General features: G+C 45.6%; 1 protein-coding gene across 6 annotated transcripts in view; it reads right to left on the bottom strand.

Moving 5' to 3' along the window:
- Positions 1–18,675, bottom strand: part of cep112 (centrosomal protein 112) — a 669,222-nt gene that overhangs the window by 320,113 nt on the left and 330,434 nt on the right. For all 6 annotated transcript variants that reach the window (XM_068058509.1, XM_068058505.1, XM_068058504.1 and 3 more), the window contains 2 exons: positions 13,368–13,497; positions 12,961–13,053 (listed from right to left, as the gene is read on the bottom strand). In XM_068058509.1, coding sequence (XP_067914610.1) covers positions 12,961–13,053; positions 13,368–13,497 — 223 coding nt within the window. The remainder of the gene's footprint in view (positions 1–12,960; positions 13,054–13,367; positions 13,498–18,675) is intronic.

The following is an 18,675-nucleotide window of genomic DNA, read 5'->3' as shown; positions in this document are numbered from 1 at the left end:
CTCTCAAAGGCAGAGCTCCCAAGTATGTTGGCACTAAGCAAACAGGAGGCTTTGGTGGATCGGACACATCTGCAGGATGGAAGAGAATCGCATGCCCAAGGACCTTTTGTATGGTGAGGCAGCTGGGGCCAGATGACCAGTGGGGCGCCCAAAGCTCCACTTCAAGGATGCTTGCAAGGCCCTAATTGTCAACTATCGCACTTGGGAGTCACTAGCTGGCAAAAGAGGGAAATGGCGACACATCCCATGGACTTGTGTGCACTACCACGACGACCAGTTGCTATAGCAGCTTGGCAACAGGGGCCAACATCAACAACAACAATTCATAGCTTCACCTGGCAGCTTCACGTGCTGCACCTGCCTCTCAAGGATTGGCCTTCACCACCATCAAGAAAGGTGCACCAAGAGAAGACACCCTACTTAAATGGATTGTTTGTGCATTGATAGAAGGATGCCAAACATTAACAGAGAAAACCATCCCAAGGTGCTTCACAGAAGTGCAAGTTTTTTTTTTATTTGTTCATGGGATATGGGCATTGCTGGCGAGGCCAGCATTTATTGCGCATCCCTAATTGCCCTTGAGAAGGTAGTGGTGAGCTGCCTTCTTGCACCCCTGCAGTCCTTGGGACGTAGATACACCAATAAGTGGTAGAGGTCGCGGGTTTGGCAGGTGCAATCGAAGAAGCCTTGGTGAGTTGCTGCAGTGCATCTTGTAGATGGTGCACACTGCTGCAACTGTGTTTCGGTGGTGAAGGGAGTGAATTTTGAAGGTGGTGTATAGGATGCCAATCAAGCGAGCTGCTTTGTCCTGGATTATGTTGAGCTTCTTGAGTGTTGTTGGAGCTGCACTCATCCAGGCAAGTGGGCAGTATTCCATCACACTCTTAATTTGTACCTTGTCGATGGTGGACAGGCATATGGGAGACAGGAGGTGAGTTACTCGCCGCAGAATTCCCAGCCTCTGACCTGCTCTTGTAGCCACAGCATTTATGTGGCTGGTCCAATTAGGTTTCTGGTCAGTGGTAAGCCCCAGGAAGTTGCTAGTGGGGGATTCAGCGATGGTAATGCCATTGAACATCGCGAGAGATGGGTTAGACTCTCTCTTGTTTGAGATGGTCATTACCTGGCACTTGTGTGGCTCAAGTGTTACTTGCCACTCATTAGTTCAAGCCTGGATGTTGTCCAGGTCTTGCTGCATATGGACAGGGGTTGCTTCAGTGTCTGAGAAGTCGTGAACGGTGCTAAACATTAAACAATCATCAGCAAACATATCCACTTCTGAACTTATGATGGAGGGAAGGTCATCGATGAGGGTTGCATGCTGCTGGTCTTGGAGGGGCAGGCACAGGGACATGATGCGTTCAGAGTGGCCGATTGGCAGTCTTGAAAGTTTAGTGGCGATAGTCTTCTTCACCATGAAGCTGACACTGATGAGGCCTTGTTCACCTTGTGGTCTACCTGATCAATAGAGGGTGTAGCCAGCATTGTGCTCTGTTAGGTTGCCTTGCTCCGAGAAGCGGATTTCACTCAGGGCTGCTATATCAATGTCGGGTCTGGCTAGCTCATGGGCCACCAGGGCTGAGGTCGTTGGGGGCAGCTGTTGTCACCAGAGTCGAGCATTGTTCTCACGTTCCAGCAGGCAAGTTTCAGAATTTTTCTTCTTTTTCCACCTTTTGAAGTGAGGTTAGGAGTTCACGTTTCCTTCTGTGCCGTAGTTTGACCACATTAAGAGATGCCTGTTGACCGCGGCAAGCCAACTGGGTGGTAGCGAGACAAGCATTTGTTTGGTGAATAAGACTAACGCCACTAAACTTTCAAGCCTGCCAGTTGACCATTCTGAACACATCATATTCCTATGCCTGCCCCTCCAAGACCAGCAGCATGCAACTCTCATCAGTGTTTATGCTCCAACCCTGAAGGCTAACTCAGCTGACAAAGATAAGTTCTACACAGATCTCCGTGAACTCATCCAGAATGCCCCTCCCAAGGACAAAATTGTCGTCCTTGGCGATTTCAACGTCAGAGTGGGCCATGACAGCCTGGCATGGAAGGGAGTGCTCGGAAACCACGGAGTTGGAAACTGTAATGAAAACGGGTGTTTACTCTTGGAACTCTGTGCAGAAAAGCAGCTGTCCATAACCAACACCTTCTTTCAACAAAAAGATCGCTTCAAGACCACATGGATGCATCCCCACTCTAAACACTGGCATCTGACAGATTACATCTTGGTGTGCCAGTGTGACCTAAAGGACGTCCTGCATTCTAGAGTCATGCCCAGTGCTCCCAGTGCTGACTGTCAGACAGACCACCGGCTCGTTCGTTCAAAGTTGAACTTCCACAAAGGTGTTCAGAAGGCGAGAGAGAGAGACAGAGGGAGATGTCCCGACTCCAGAAAATTATGCAAAATCTACTCCGGTTGCAGTCAATGGGGGTCGAGGTCAAGGAGGACCTCCAAGAGGTGAAGAGCCAGCAGGCCTCGCTCTTCGCCAAGGAGGCCTCCAAGATCATCTTCCGGTCCAGAGTCCGCTCCATCGAGCAGGATGAGACGTGCTCGCGTTACTTCTTCCAAAAGGTACACAGAGAGAGCTCTGTTATCAGCAGCCTGAAGGAAGAAGATGGCTCGGTAACGTCTTCGCAGTCCGACAAACCAAGGATCAGCAAATCCTTTTATGCTGGGCTGTATGACGCGAAGCCCACAGACAGCAGAGCCTCCCAGTCCTTCCTGTCATCTATCACAGAGGTCTTAGATGACAGCAGGAGGGAGAGACTGGACAAGCCGCTAACTCTGGACGAGCTGACAAAGGCCGTCGAGTCTTTCGAGACTAGTAAAACTCCCGGGAGCGACGGCTTACCGGTCGAGTTGTACTCGGCCCTGTGGGACTGGGTCGGCGCGGACCTGCTGGAAGTATACGAGAGTATGCTCCTGGCCGGCAGCATGTCAGAATCCATGAGAAAAGGCATCATCACCCTCATTTACAAGCAGAAGGGGGAGAGGGCAGAAATCAGAAATTGGCGGCCCATCTCACTGCTTAATGTTGATTACAAGATTCTGTCCAAAGTCATAGCCAGTCGAGTCAAGTCTGCTCTGGAGTTGGTGATTCACCCCGATCAGACCTGTACTGTACCCGGCAGGAAGATCTCTGATAGTCTTGCGCTACTCAGGGATACGATCGCCTACGTACGGGACAGGAGGGTGGACACCTGCCTCATCAGCCTGGACCAGGAGAAGGCTTTTGACAGGATATCGCACACCTACATGATGGACGTGCTTTCCAAAATGGGGTTTGGGGAGGGAATCTGCAATTGGATCCAACTGCTCTACACAAACATCAGTAGCGCAGTCTCAATCAACGGGTGGGAATCGGAAATTTTCCCGATCAAATCTGGAGTCAGACAGGGCTGTCCTCTCTCCCCGGTCTTGTTTGTTTGCTGTATTGAACACTTTGCTGAGTCTATTAGGAAGGATGCGAGCATAAGAGGGGTGACAATCCCAGGCAGCGGAGGCACTCAGGTCAAAACCTCCCTGTACATGGATGACGTCGCCGTCTTCTGCACGGATCCGCTGTCCGTGTGCAGACTGATGAGCATCTGCGACCAGTTCGAACTGGCCTCGGGAGCCAAAGTTAACCACGGCAAGAGCGAGGCCATGTTCTTTGGGAACTGGGCTGACCGATCCTTTGTCCCCTTCACCGTCAGGTCAGATTACCTGAAGGTGCTGGGGATATGGTTCGGAAGGGCCGGGGCGTGCACCAAAACATGGGAGGAGCGAGTAGCCAAGGTACGACAAAAGTTGGGCATGTGGGGGCAGCGATCTCTCCATTGTGGGTAAGAACCTGGTCATCAGGTGCGAGGCGCTCACATTGTTGCTCTACGTGGCGCAGGTCTGGCCCATATCCCACTCCTGCGCCGTGGCAGTCACCCGAGCCATTTCCCGCTTCCTCTGGGGATCTAAAATGGACCGGGTCCGGAGGGACACGATGTTCAAATCTCTGGACAAGGGCGGGAAAAATGTACCCAACGTGGCCCTCATCCTGAGGACCACCTTCGTGTGCGGCTGCATCAAGCTGTGTGTAGATCTCCAGTACGCAAACGCCAAGTGTCACTACGTGCTGAGGTTCTATCTGTCCCCGGTGTTGCGAAGGATGGGCCTGGGAACATTGCCGCGGAACGCTCCATGCAGTTGGGCGGCGCCGTACCACCTATCCTTCGTGGAGCAGTTTCTGCGGGAAAACACCTTTGACCACTGATCCATCAGGCAGTGGTCTGCACGGAATGTCCTCAAGGCCCTACGGGAAAAGGAAATGGTGGATCCTGTCGGATGGTTCCCCGAGCGGACCGTCAAAGTCATTTGGCGGAATGCCTCATCACCAGAACTTTCAAACAAGCACCAAGACGTAGCTTGGCTGGTGGTGAGAAGGGCCCACCCCGTCAGATCCTTCATGCACACCCGAAGTCTCGCCCCCTCCGCACAATGCCCCCGCGGTGGCTGCGGTGGGGAAGAGACGGTCGCCCACCTCCTCCTGGAATGTGTCTTTGCAAAGCAGGTGTGGAAAGAGATGCAGTGGTTTTAGTCGAGGTTCATCCCAAGCAGCTCTGTAACATAGGAGTCTGTGCTCTACGGGCTGTTCCCAGGGACGCACACCGAGACAAACATCAATTGCTGCCGGAGGACTATCAATTCGGTGAAAGACGCCCTTTGGTCTGCCCGAAACCTGCTGGTCTTCCAGTGCAAAGAGTTGTCCACCACCGAATGTTGCAGACTGGCACATTTCAAGGTCCAGGACTACGTGCTGAGGGACGCACTAAAGCTTGGGACAGCCGCAACAAAGGCTCAATGGGGAAAGACCACAGTGTAAGGTCCCCCCACCAAGCTGAACTGAGGGGCTGGATCCATGGGAAACCCCTCGAACTGTATCGTTAATATTTTCATTTGCTGTAAATGTAAAACTGTAATTGGCATGACAATAGTGAAATGGAAGGGTTGTGAAGAAACTCATGATAGTATTGAAGGAAACTGATCTGCCTTGCAATATTTGTATTTTTTGGTGCTGTTTGAAACTGTTTGGCAATGTAATTTTTACAGAATTTTAAGAATAAAGTATATTTTGGAAATTAAAAAAAACTTCCACTTCAAGCCTAAGCCCAAGAACAGGCCGAGAGACAACACATGAAAGAAGTTTCAAGTCAGCAACCTGCAAACCTCATCTTGCAGCGTTAGATATCAAGCAATCTTACAGACTAGACTGGAACATCCTGATCTCACTGCTGATTCCACTCCACAAGAATTCTGGGAATGCATCAAAGCTGCAGTACTGGATACTTCCAACGAGGTCATCGGACCCAGCACCAAGAAGAATAGGGACTGGTCTGATGAAAATGACGAGGCAATTCAAGTTCTGCTAAAAATAAAAAGGTCAGCTCATCAGGCTCACCTGGCTCAGCCAGCAAGCCAAGAGAAAAAGACAGCCTCATATCAAGTATGCAGCACCTTTCAACATCCAAAATGACTGGTGGATTGCACTTTCAGAAAAAAACTCAACTGTACGTTGATACTGGCGACATAAGAAGTTTCTCTGAAGCACTAAAATCTGTCTATGAACCAGCACATCAAACCCAAAACCCCTTGAGGATCACCGATGCCAAGACCCTAAACATTGACAAGGATTCAGTCCTGCATCGCTGGTCGGAGCACTTTGAAACTCTCTTCAGTGCCAAGTGCACAGTGCATGATACTGCCATCAACCGCATCCAACAACAGCCTGTCAAAAAAGAACTGGATGAGAGCCCAACTCTGGATAAAACTGTGACTACCATCAACCAGATGAAGAACAACAAAGCCCTCGGAGCTGATGGAATTCCACCTGAAGCCTTGAAGCATGGTGGCCCTGCCCTATACAACAAGCTCCATGCATTTTTCACGTCATGCTGGGAACAGGGCAGGATTCCACGGGATCTTTGTGACGCCGTTATCATCATCTTGCACAAAAACAAAGGAGAAAAATCAGACTGCTCCAACTACCGTGGAATCACCCTCCTTTCTATTGCTGGGAAGATCCTTGCTAGAATACTTCTGAACAGGTTTGTGTCTACCATTGCGGAAGAAAACCTCCCAGAGAACCAGTGTAGTTTCAGAGCAAACAGAGGCACCACAGACATGGTATCCGCACTGAGGCAATTACAAGAAAAGCGTCGCGAGCAAAACAAAGGCCTGTATGACACTTTCATAGACCTCCCAAGGCATTCGACACTGTGAGCAGAGATGGACTTTGGAAAATCCTTGAAAAGCCTGGATGCCCACCCAGGTTCCTGGCCATGGTGAAGCAGTTTCATGAAAATTAGTACAGACATGCCAAGCAAAACTGCAACCTCTCAAGTCCCTTCTACATCTCCAATGGTGTGAAGCAGGGATGTGTGCTGGCCCCGACCCTATTCACCATCTTTTTCAGCATAATGCTGCATCAGGCAACAGAAGACCTTAAGGAGGGAGTTTACTTATGCTTCCAGACTGAAAGGAGGCCTTTTGAACCTCAGGCGTCTTCAGGCTCACACAAGGACACAGGAACTCATCCGTGAACTTCTTTTCGCCGATGACTTTGCTGTCCCGGCCCACAGTCAGTCAGACCTGCAACGTATAACAACACATTTTTCCGAGGCAGCACAACTCTTTGGACTAAAAATCAGTTTAAAGAAAACTGAAGTCCTGCATCAGCCTGCACCCCAAGAAGAATATAGACCACCAAGCATAGTCATTGAGGGAACTGAGCTGAATGCCGTCAAGCAATTTACTTATTTGGGGAGAGTCATATCGTTTGATGTCACCATAAACAAGGAAGTGGACAATAGGCTCTCAAAAGCAAACAGTACATTCGGCAGACTTTACAAACATTTGTGGAGCAACCAGAGCCTCAGAGCACAGACCAAACTCAAGGTATACAAAGCCAAAGTCCTCACCACCCTTCTGTATGGTGCCGAGTCATGGGTCCTAAACTGCCTGCATGTTTGTCTTCTAGAGTGCTTCCATCAACGCTGCCTCCGCAGCATCCTCAAGATCCGCTGGCAGGACTGCATCACAAACATTGAAGTCCTGGAAACAGCCAACATCACCAGCATTGAGGCCATCCTCCTGCAAAGCCAACTGCATTGGGTGGGTCACGTTGCCCAGATGGATGACAGTCACCTGCCCAAAATCGTGTTGTATGGAGAGCTGACCACGTGTAAAAGGAACAGAGGGGTCCCATGCAAATGTTTCAAGGACTCCCTGAAGACGTCCCTCTCTTTGTGCCACATCGACCATCGCCAGTGGGAAGCACAGGCCATAGATCGTGATGTCTGGAGATGCTACATCAGGAGGGCTACAGACACCTTGAGACTGAGCGAAGAGCCAGCATGAAAAAGAAAAGGAGAAGGAGAGATCCAATTGCCCCCAGCAGCAACCACACCTTCACTTGTACCTGCCGTGGGAGAATCTGCTGTCACGGATTGGCCTGACTAGCCACCAGCAGGCCTGCAACTGATGACTACAACCTTCCCAAAATCTTCATCCACGAAGAAATGCCAAGAATGATGTTGTCCAGGTCTTGCTGCATATGGACACAGGCTGCTTCAGTATCTGAGGAGTCACGAATGATGCTGAACATTGTGCAATCATCAGCAAACATCCCCATTTCAGACCTTATGATGGAGGGAAGACCATTGATGAAGCAGCTGAAGATGGTTGGGCCTAGGACACTACCCTGAGGAACTCCTGCAGTGACGTCCTGGGACTGAGATGATTGACCTCCAACAACCACAACCATCTTCCTTTGAGCTAGGTATGACTCCAATCAGCGGAGAGTTTTCCCCATGATTCCCATTGACTCCAGTTTTGCTAGGGCTCCTTGATGCCAGACTCAGTCAAATACTGCCTTGATGTCAAGGGCAGTCACTCTTGCATCACCTCTGGAGTTTTCTCTTTTGTGCATGTTTGGACCAAGGCTGTAATGAGGTCAGGAGCTGAGTGGCCCGGGCAGAACCCAAACTGAGCGTCAGTGAGCAGGTTTTTGCTGAGCAAGTGCTGCTTGATAGTACTGTCGATGACCCCTTCCATCACTTTGCTGATGATCGAGAATAGGCTGATAGGGCAGTAATTGGCCAAGTTGGATTTGTCCTGCTTTTTTTTCAACAAAAATTAGCAAGAAGGGCAGTAGACAGAAAAGAATGGTCTTTGAGGGATCAAGAAAGGAGGGATAAAGAGAGATATAAGTAATGAGCTCAGATCCAATACGGCAGCCAAAATGCACATGCGAATGGACAGAGGTAATTCAGGTTATATGGGTATGGCAAAGATTGAAATAAATAGATCAACTGTGCTCTTGTTTCCACCTCTGTTTTTCAGCATAAGATTCTGCCAGGGGTGCCACTGGACCATGTTAATGCACTGTCCCAAAAAATTCAGCCACATTTCAACCTGGACAGGCAAAACACAATTCAGGCACATAAGAACATAAGAAATAGGAGCAGGAGTAGGCCATTCAGCCTCTCGAGCCTGCACCACCATTCAATAATTCATGGTTGATCTGATTATGACCTCATTGCCACTTTCCTGCCTGCCCTCCATAACCTTAGACTCCCATGTAAATTAAAAATTTGTCTACCTCACCTTCAATGACTCAGCCTCCACTGCTCTCTGGAGTTGAGAAATCCAAAGACTAATGACCCTCTGAACAAAGAGAACAAAGAACAGTACAGCACAGGAACAGGCCATTCGGCCCACCATGCCTGCGCCGATCTTGATGCCTGCCTAAACTAAAACCTTCTGCACTTCCGGGGACCGTATCCCTCTATTCCCATCCTATTCATGTATTTGTCAAGATGCCTCTTAAACGTCATTATCGTACCTGCTTCCACCACCAACCGCGGCAGCAAGTTCCAGGCACTCACTACCCTCTGTGTAAAGAACTTGCCTCGCACATCCCCTCTAAACTTTGCCCCTCTCACCTTAAACCTATGTCCCCTAGTAACTGACTTTTCCACCCTGGGAAAAAGCTTCTGACTATCCACTCTGTCCATGCCACTCTGAGAGGGTAAATTCCTCATCTCTGTCTTAAAAGGGAGACACCTTATTCTGAAACTGTGCCCCCTAGTTTTAGATTCCCCCATGAGGGGAAACATCCTCTCAGCATCTTCCCTGTCAAGCCCCCTCAAAATCTTATATGTTTCAATAAGATCACCTCTGGCGCAGTGGTTAGCACCGCAGCCTCACAGCTCCAGTGACCCGGCTTCAATTCTGGGTACTGCCTGTGTGGAGTTTGCAAGTTCTCCCTGTGTCTGCGTGGGTTTCCTCCGGGTGCTCCGGTTTCCTCCCACATGCCAAAGACTTGCTGGTTGATAGGTTAATTGGCCTTTATAAATTGCCCCTAGTATAGGTAGGTGGTAGGGAAATATCGGGACAGGTGGGGATGTGGTAGTAATATGGAATTAGTGTAGGATTAGTATAAAATGGGTGGTTGATGGTTGGCACAGACTCGGTGGGCCGAAGGGCCTGTTTCAGTGCTGTATCTCCAAACTAAACTAAACTAAAAAAAACAATCTTCTAAACTCCAATGAGTGTAGGCCCAACCTGCTCAATCTTTCCTCATAAGACAACCCCTTCATCCCCGGAATCAACCTAGTGAATCTTCTTTGAACTTCCTCCAATGCAAGTATATCTCTCCTTAAATAAGGAGACCAAAACTGTAGAGTACTCTTGGTGTTTCCCACCAATGCCCTGTACAGCTGTAGCAAGACTTCCCTACTTTTATACTCCAACCCCAGAGCAATAAAGGCCAACATTCTATTTGCTTTCCAAATTACTTGCTGAACCTGCATGCCAACTTTTTATTAGTCATGTACAAAGACACCCAAATCCCTCTGTACCGCAGCCTTCTGTTGTCTCCAATTACATAATATTTTGCTTTTCTTTTTTTCCTTCCAAAGTGGATAGTCTCACATTTTCCAACAGTATATTCCATCTGCCAAACTTGGCCCACTCAGTTAACCTATCCATTGACCTTTGCAGACTCTGTGTCCTCATTCATGCCTTGTTTACCTCTAGATTTGACTATTCCAACACACTCCTGGCTGGTCTCCCACATTCTACTCTCTGTAAACTTCAAGTCATCAAAAACTTCTGCCCATGTCTTAACTAACACTAAGTCCCATTCCACTATCACCCCTGTGCTCGCTGACCTACACTGGCTCCTGGTCAAGCAACATCTTGATTTTAAAGTTCTCACTCTTGTTTTCAAATCCCTCCAAGGCCTTGCCCCTCCCCATCTCTGTAATCTCCTTCAGCCTCACAATCCTCCAAGATATCTGTGCTCCTTTAATTCTGGCCTCTTGTGCATCCCTGAGTTTAGTCACTCCACCATTGGTGGTCGTGCCTTCAGTTGCCTAGGCCCCAAGCTCTGGAATACCCTCCCTGCACCTCTCTGCCTTTGCACCTTGCTTTCCTCCTTTAAAGACTCTCCTTAAAGTCTACCTCTTTTTCTCATCTGAACGAATATCTCCTTTTGTGGCTTGGTATTATAGTTTGTTGTATAATGCTCCTGTAAAGCGCCTTGGAACGTTTTATTACATTAAAAGTGATATAAAAGGTGTTGTTGTTGTCCTCCTCACAACTTGCTTTCCCAGCTATCTTTGTATCATCAGCTAATTTGTCTACAACACACTCTGTCCCTTCATCCAAGTCATTAATATAGATTGTAAATAGTTGAGGCCCCAGCACAAATCAATGTGGCACCCCACTAGTTACAGTTTACGAACCTGAAAATTACCCATTTACCCCGACTCTGTTTCCTGTTAGTAAGCAAATCCTCTATCCATGCTAATATATTACCCCAAACATCATGAGCGTAGTAACCTTTTATGTGGCACCCTATCGAATGCCTTTTGGAAATCTAGGTGAACCACATCTATTGGTTCCCCTTTATCCACCCTGCTCGTTACATCTTCAAAGAACTTTAATAAATTTGTCAGATACGATTTCCCTTTCATCAAACCACGTTGACTCTGCTTGATTGTATTATGATTTACTAAATGTCATGCTACTACTTCCTTAATCATGGATTCCAGCAATTTTCCAATGACAAATGTTAGGCTAACTGGCCTACAGTTTTCTGCTTTCTGTCTCCCCCGCCCTTTCAAGGATAGGGGTGTTAAATTTGCAGTTTTCCAATCTGCTGGAACCTTTCCAGAATCTAGGGAATTTTGGAAGATTACAACCAATGCATTCACTATCTTTGCAGCCACTTCTTTTAAGACCCTAGGATGCGGGCCATTAGGTCCAGGGGACTTGTCAACCTTTAGTCCCATTAATTTTCCTAGTACTTTTTCCCCCGAGTGATAGTGATTATTTTTAAGTTCCTCCCTCCCTTTTGTCCCCTGATTTTCTACTATTATTGGGATGATTTTAGCATCTTCAACCACAAAGACAGATACAAAATATTTGTTCAAAGTCTCTGCCATTTCCTTGTTTCCCATTATTAATTCCTCACACTGCATCTGTCCAGGACCTGGGTGGGAGAGAGTCAGGAAATCATCACCTTAATGAGCATCTTCCAAAAAACCCATATACACATCTACTGCATCCCCATTATCTATATAATGTGATTTCGTCAAAAAACTTAACAATTCTGGCTATCCTTATTCTCAGCATTTCCAACTGTTCACCAATTTGATCTCCAGCTATGGATTCTGCTTTTAGACCAACAGATCTATATTGCCCAGTTTATGCTTCTCCAAATTCTGTCAATAGCCCTGGTGCATACCATCTGGACCTTGTGAATTTGACAATTTGAGTTCTGTTAATTTTTTCAGCATCAAGTCCTTTTCTACAGTTACCTCAAAAAATTGTTCTCTATTCGGCAGGATATTCTCACTTCCATCATTTGTAAAAATAAATGTGACATATTTATTTCATACATCTGCCACAACTAGATTTCCCCCTTCATCCTCAATTGTTCCTTTTTGTATGTTTATTGTTTCCTCTTATATTATTCATTTATCTTTTTTTAACATTCCTTTGTTGGCCTTCCACTTTCTTTTTTCCCCTTCTCACTATACTTCCTATATCCCTCATGACTCGCGTTATGGCTCCTGTTTAAATTTTAATCCAGTCTTAAACTTTTGATTTGTCCATAAAATTCTCTTTTTGATGCATCTTTTTATGACTTTTTACTTTAAAATGTGTTTTTTTTACTCTATTCATCTCATAACTTTAAAATTCCCACTGCTGATCCAATGCCATTTCCAAACTTTTCAGCCTGATTATTTTCGGCCAGATTCCTTCTCATCTCATCAGACTTTGCCTTTTTTCTAGTCCACCATCCTTATCTTTGGCTCGTTGTCATTTTTTAACATTGAACCCAACTCAGTCACCATTTTCCAATTGTTCTCCTACTCTTACAACAATTATTTATCCCACTTTATCTCCCTAATCAAGCAATGTTTTTTTCCTTGCTCGACTAGAAAAGTAATGATCCAGGAAGTCGTCTGGGAGGCATTTTAAAAAGCACTCGCCAATTTCGCCAAGGTTGAGAGAAGATTTAATAGAGGTGTCCAATATAATTAGGGGTTTGGACAGAGTAGATAGGGAGAAAATGTTCCCACTGACAGAAGGGTCGAGAAACAGTGGAGACAAATTTAAGGTGATTGGCAAAAGAACCAAAAGTGAGATGAGGAAAAACTTTGTCAGGCAGTGTGTGGTTAGAATCTGGAATACACTGTCTGAGAGTGTGACAGAGGCAGAGTCAATCGTGGCTTTCAAAAGGGAATTGGATAATTATCTGAAGAGGAAAAATTGCAAGACTACAGGGAAAGGGTGGGGGAGTGGGACTATCTCATGCAGAGAGCTGGCACGGACACGACTGGCTGAATGGCCTCCTTCTGTGATGTAACCATTCTATGATTACCTTCCTTATCTCCAGCTTTCTGAGAACCTACCCTCAGCTGTTGCTGTTTCTGATGCTCACTTTCCTGCAGTTCTTTCTTCAGCTCGAAGACATTCTGTTCCAATTCTTCAATAACATCAGCTGCCTGGTGCAAGAGAATTGAGAAAAAGAAAAACAGCAGTGACGTTAATAATTAAGGCTTCTGCACAATACTCAAACTCAGAATAGAACAAAACTGTGTCAACAAAAGACAGCATGAATGTAAAAGATAATCTGGTGTGTTGTGAGGCACAATACTGTTGTAAAAATTTTGCCAAATGGAGATTTGAAAATTTGAAGGACCACACATGAAAAACTCAGTGATTTTTACATATCAAAGACTTAGCGATAAACAGGGTGAGCTTAAATGAATGGATGGTGTTACTTTATATACACATGTATGGCAAGGAGGATGTATACCTTGGCTGCTGAATGTGCATGCTCCTGCTTTACGTAGTTGAGCTCAGAGTCATGTTTATTTTGCATTTGCCTTACGGTTTTTTCATGCCCCTCCAACATTTGCTGCTTTTCTTTTTGAAGGGAGCTGTATCTGAGGGGGCAAGAAAATAAATAATTTGGAAGAATGTATTACAAAGTTTCTCATAATCTTCAGGGTGCATTTCTGACAGCAAACTTACCTTTAATCAATGCCATGTTTTAAACATTTCTCTCTGGAACACTGTCAATGACAATATGGTACTGCTTTATTGCTAATAGGTTTTAGCGATCAGCAAAATTTTTATTACTGAATAAGGAGATAAACCATTTCATGTTATTGTATGGTTTACTAGTTTTAAAGAAATGTTGTAAAGAGAATGCTGTATATATCATTCAAAGACCAACGAAGTTCAGCTATTAAAAGGATGCTTTGTAGCTTGGGGGTCAAATGATATGTGACAAAGCAATTTAATTTGTCTCAGAGTCAGAAGGATGTGGGTTCAAGTCCCACTCCAGGACTTGAGCACAATAATCCAGACTGACACTCCAGTGTAGTACTGAGCGATTTCTGTACTGTTGGAGGTGCCATCTTTCGGATGAGACGTTAAACTGAGGCCCCGTCTGCCCTCTCAGGTGCACTTAAAAGATCCCCTGGCACTATTCGAAAGGAGAGCAGGGCAGTTCTCCCCAATGTCCTGGCCAATATATATCCCTCAAACAACATCAACTGATCATTATCACATGGCTATTTGTGGGATCTGGCTATGTGCAAATTGGCTGCCGCATTTCCTACATTATAACAGTGACTATACTTCAAAAGTTGCACTGTTGAACTACAAGAAAGCCCCCAACAAGTTAACATCCGTAGCACTTAAAGCAGCCAGAAGAACTGCACAAAGAACAGCCAGGCGCTGCGCAAATGACTACTGGCAACACCTATGCAGTCATATTCAGCTGGCCTCAGACACCGGAAACATCAGAGGAATGTATTATGGCATTAAGAGAGCTTTTGGGCCAACCATCAAGAAGATCGCCCCCCTCAAATCTAAATCAGGGGACACAATCACTGACCAACGCAAGCAAATGGACCGTTGGGTTGAGCACTACCTAGAACTGTACTCCAGGGAGAATGTTGTCACTGAGACTGCCCTCAATGCAGCCCTGTCTCTGCCAGTCATGGATGAGCTGGACGTACAGCCAACAAAATTGGAACTCAGTGATGCCATTGATTCTCTAGCCAGTGGAAAATCCCCTGGGAAGGACGGCATTACCCCTGAAATAATCAAGAGTGCCAAGCCTGCTATACTCTCAGCACTACATGAACTGCTTTGCCTGTGCTGGGATGAGGGAGCAGTACCTCAGGACATGCGCGATGCCAATATCATCACCCTCTATAAAAACAAAGGTGACCGCGGTGACTGCAACAACTACCGTGGAATCTCCCTGCTCAGCATAGTGGGGAAAGTCTTTGCTCGAGTCGCTCTAAACAGACTCCAGAAGCTGGCCGAGCGTGTATACCCTGAGGCACAGTGCGGCTTTCGTGCAGAGAGATCCACTATTGACATGCTGTCCTCCCTTCGTCAGATACAGGAGAAATGCCGCGAACAACAGATGCCCCTCTACATTGCTTTCATTGATCTCACCAAAGCCTTTGACCTCGTCAGCAGACGTGGTCTCTTCAGACTACTAGAAAAGATCGGATGTCCACCAAAGCTACTAAGTATCATCACCTCATTCCATGACAATATGAAAGGCACAATTCAGCATAGCGGCACCTCATCAGACCCCTTTCCTATCCTGAGTGGCGTGAAACAGGGCTGTGTTCTCGCACCCACACTGTTTGGGATTTTCTTCTCCCTGCTGCTCTCACATGCGTTCAAGTCTTCAGAAGAAGAAATTTTCCTCCACACAAGATCAGGTGGCAGATTGTTCAACCTTGCCCGTCTAAGAGCGAAGACCAAAGTAGGGAAAGTCCTCATCAGAGAACTCCTCTTTGCTGACGATGCTGCTTTAACGTCTCACACTGAAGAGTGTCTGCAGAGTCTCATCGACAGGTTTGCGGCTGCCTGCAATGAATTTGGCCTAACCATCAGCCTCAAGAAAACGAACATCATGGGACAGGACGTCAGAAATGCTCCATCCATCAATATCAGTGACCACGCTCTGGAAGTGGTTCAAGAGTTCACCTACCTAGGCTCAAATATCACCAGTAACCTGTCTCTAGATGCAGAAATCAACAAGCGCATGGGAAAGGCTTCCACTGCTGTGTCCAGACTGGCCAAGAGAGTGTGGGAAAATGGCGCACTGACACGGAACACAAAAGTCCGAGTGTATCAAGCCTGTGTCCTCAGTACCTTGCTCTATGGCAGCGAGGCCTGGACAACGTATGTCAGCCAAGAGCGACGTCTCAATTCATTCCATTTTCGCTGCCTCCGGAGAATACTTGGCATCAGGTGGCAGGACCGTATCTCCAACACAGAAGTCCTCGAGGCGGCCAACATCCCCAGCTTATATACACTACTGAGTCAGCGGCGCTTGAGATGGCTTGGCCACGTGAGCCGCATGGAAGATGGCAGGATCCCCAAAGACACATTGTACAGTGAGCTCGCCACTGGTATCAGTCCCACTGGCCGTCCATGTCTCCGCTTTAAAGACGTCTGCAAACGTGACATGAAGTCCTGTGACATTGATCACAAGTTGTGGGAGTCAGTTGCCAGCGATCGCCAGAGCTGGCGGGCAGCCATAAAGGCGGGGCTAAAGTGTGGCGAGTCAAAGAGACTTAGTAGTTGGCAGGAAAAAAGACAGAAGCGCAAGGGGAGAGCCAACTGTGTCACAGCCCCGACAAACACATTTTTTTTGCAGCATCTGTGGAAGAGTCTGTCACTCTAGAATTGGCCTTTATAGCCACTCCAGGCGCTGCTCCACAAACCACTGACCACCTCCAGGCACTTACCCATTGTCTCTCGAGACAAGGAGGCCAAAGAAGAACTTCAAAAGTACTTCATTGCTTTGGAACATTTTGAGGTCATAAAGGCGCAAATTAAATGCAAGTCTTTCTTTTTCTGAATGCCATCTGAATAACCTTGAAACACAATGCTGTAAATGTTTTCCCCATCAAACAAACATAGAGTTTATCAAAGACTGAGGTAACAGCTGGGTTGTGGAGATGCCATAACTGAAGTGATTATATATTGAGTGACTCATTCACATCTTAAATACCATTTATATTGCAGATCGTTGGTAGGTTATTGAATGGCATGTATACATTAGATATATAAAAATGGTTCAGGAACACGGAGGTAAACTCAAGCAGTGAATAATATTAATGTAGACAGAGACTAATTTTCAATTTTGCAACTGTATTGTTTGTAAAATATACAGGATTTTAATTGTTATAAAACGCAATACACATTTACTATATCATATAGCAGAAACTTAATTAAAAACGCATGCAGAACGGTTAAAAAAAATGAAAATTGGATTTTTATATACACATATATGTAAACAAATCCTATATCCAGTGATACATACACTTGGGTTAGCAGCTGAAAAAAAGTCTCTGATAACATTGCCACTAAGTGATTACATTTTGGTGTTATTGCTACAAGATTACAGGATTTAAATCTGCAGTGGATTAGTGGAAAGTAAATACCACTCCATATATCATGCAGCGGAATAGTTAAAGGGGAAGGAAAATGTACAGAATACATTATTTTGTAGCCTGATACTTCATTTTTTCATTTTTATTTAATTGATTAGTTTAAAACATGCATTTTACACATTAACTTGCTCCCTTATTTCTGCAAAAAATTCAAAACTTAACATTTCATTCTCTGTTTTTTGATGCACATTTTGCAACCATTTTAAAACATTTAATGGAACACATTTAGAAGCACACGTTATAACTGGCCCCAAGCAAACATTTAAAATCTGGCTTTAAACCAAATCAAAATCATAAATGATCAAAGGGTGAATGTGCAAATCCATAACAAGCCACATTATTTCTCTGTTTGAGGACTGCAATCACACTTTTGCACCAAAATGGAAAATGGAGCCATCTTTCAAAAGGCTGATATTTAAAGGATAAATTAAAACTGTGTTTCTTATGTTATTAACCTCATTGAGTGCCAATTTAATTGTCCAGTTGTTATCGTCTTCTTTTTTGTAATAATTAAGTGAACCTTCCAAGATTGAGCTTTAAAATGATTTAAGAACTGACTTTAAAGAACCTGAGTTTCTTTAAACGTGCTCCTGAAAATGGTAGGCAGAAGCTCAAAAATAGTCAAGTAAAAACCTTTCAATTTAATATTTGTGAGATAAAGTGCCAGCAAGGATAAACAGGCAGAATGGAAAAAATAAGAGACTAGGAGACAATTCAAGATAACAGAGTGAACAAAATTAAAGGCCTCAATATTAACCCTCCCTCAATGGCTGGGAGAGAGTCAGGAGTTATAACGAATGCAACATGCATTTATATAACACATTTAACATAGTAAATATCCCAAGGCCCCTCACCAGAAGTCTTATCAAATAAAATTTGACACCGAGCTAAACAAAAAAAAATTAGGAGCAGAAGTGGTAAGATTTAAGGAACATTTTAAAATGAGGAAAGAGAAGTAGAGAACTGGAGAGATTTAAGGAGGGAAAGTCAGAAACTGGGGCCTCAAGCAGTTGAAAGCACAGCCACCAATGGTGGAATGATTAAAATAGGGGACGCGCAAGAGCTCAGAATTGGAGAAGCAGAGATCTCGGAGGGTTGTCGAGCTGGAGGAGGTTACAACGGTAGCGAAGGTAGCCTTGGACGGATTTGAAAACAATGATGAGGAATTTAAAATATAGGCGTTGCTTAACCGGGAGCCAATGTAGGTCAGCGGGCACAAGGGGTGGTAGGTTAACAGCATTTGGTGTGAGGGAGGATATAGACAGAGTTTTAGATGACCTTAAGTTTATGCAGTTTGGAAGATGAGAGGTCAGCCAGGAGTGCATAGGAGTAGTCAAGTCAGGTAAGTCAAGTCAGTAGTCAGATAACAAAGACATGGATGAGGGTTTCAACAGATGAGCTGAGGCAATGGTGCAGTCATGCGATCTTACGGAGGTGGAAATAGACGGTTATAGTGATGGCGTGGATATGTGGTCAGAAATTGATCCCGGGGTTGAATATGACACCAAGGTTGCAAACAGTCTGGTTCAGCCTCAGACAGTTCAATGGGAGAGAGATGAAGTCAGTGGCTAGGAAATGGGGTTTGTGGCAGGAACAGAAGACAATGACTTCAGTCTTCCAAATATTTAG

This window comes from Heterodontus francisci, chromosome 26 (assembly GCF_036365525.1).
Source record: "Heterodontus francisci isolate sHetFra1 chromosome 26, sHetFra1.hap1, whole genome shotgun sequence".
Taxonomy (NCBI): Eukaryota; Metazoa; Chordata; class Chondrichthyes; order Heterodontiformes; family Heterodontidae; genus Heterodontus; species Heterodontus francisci.
Note: the sequence above shows the minus strand (reverse complement) of the source record. Positions and strands in the feature narration are given on the sequence as shown.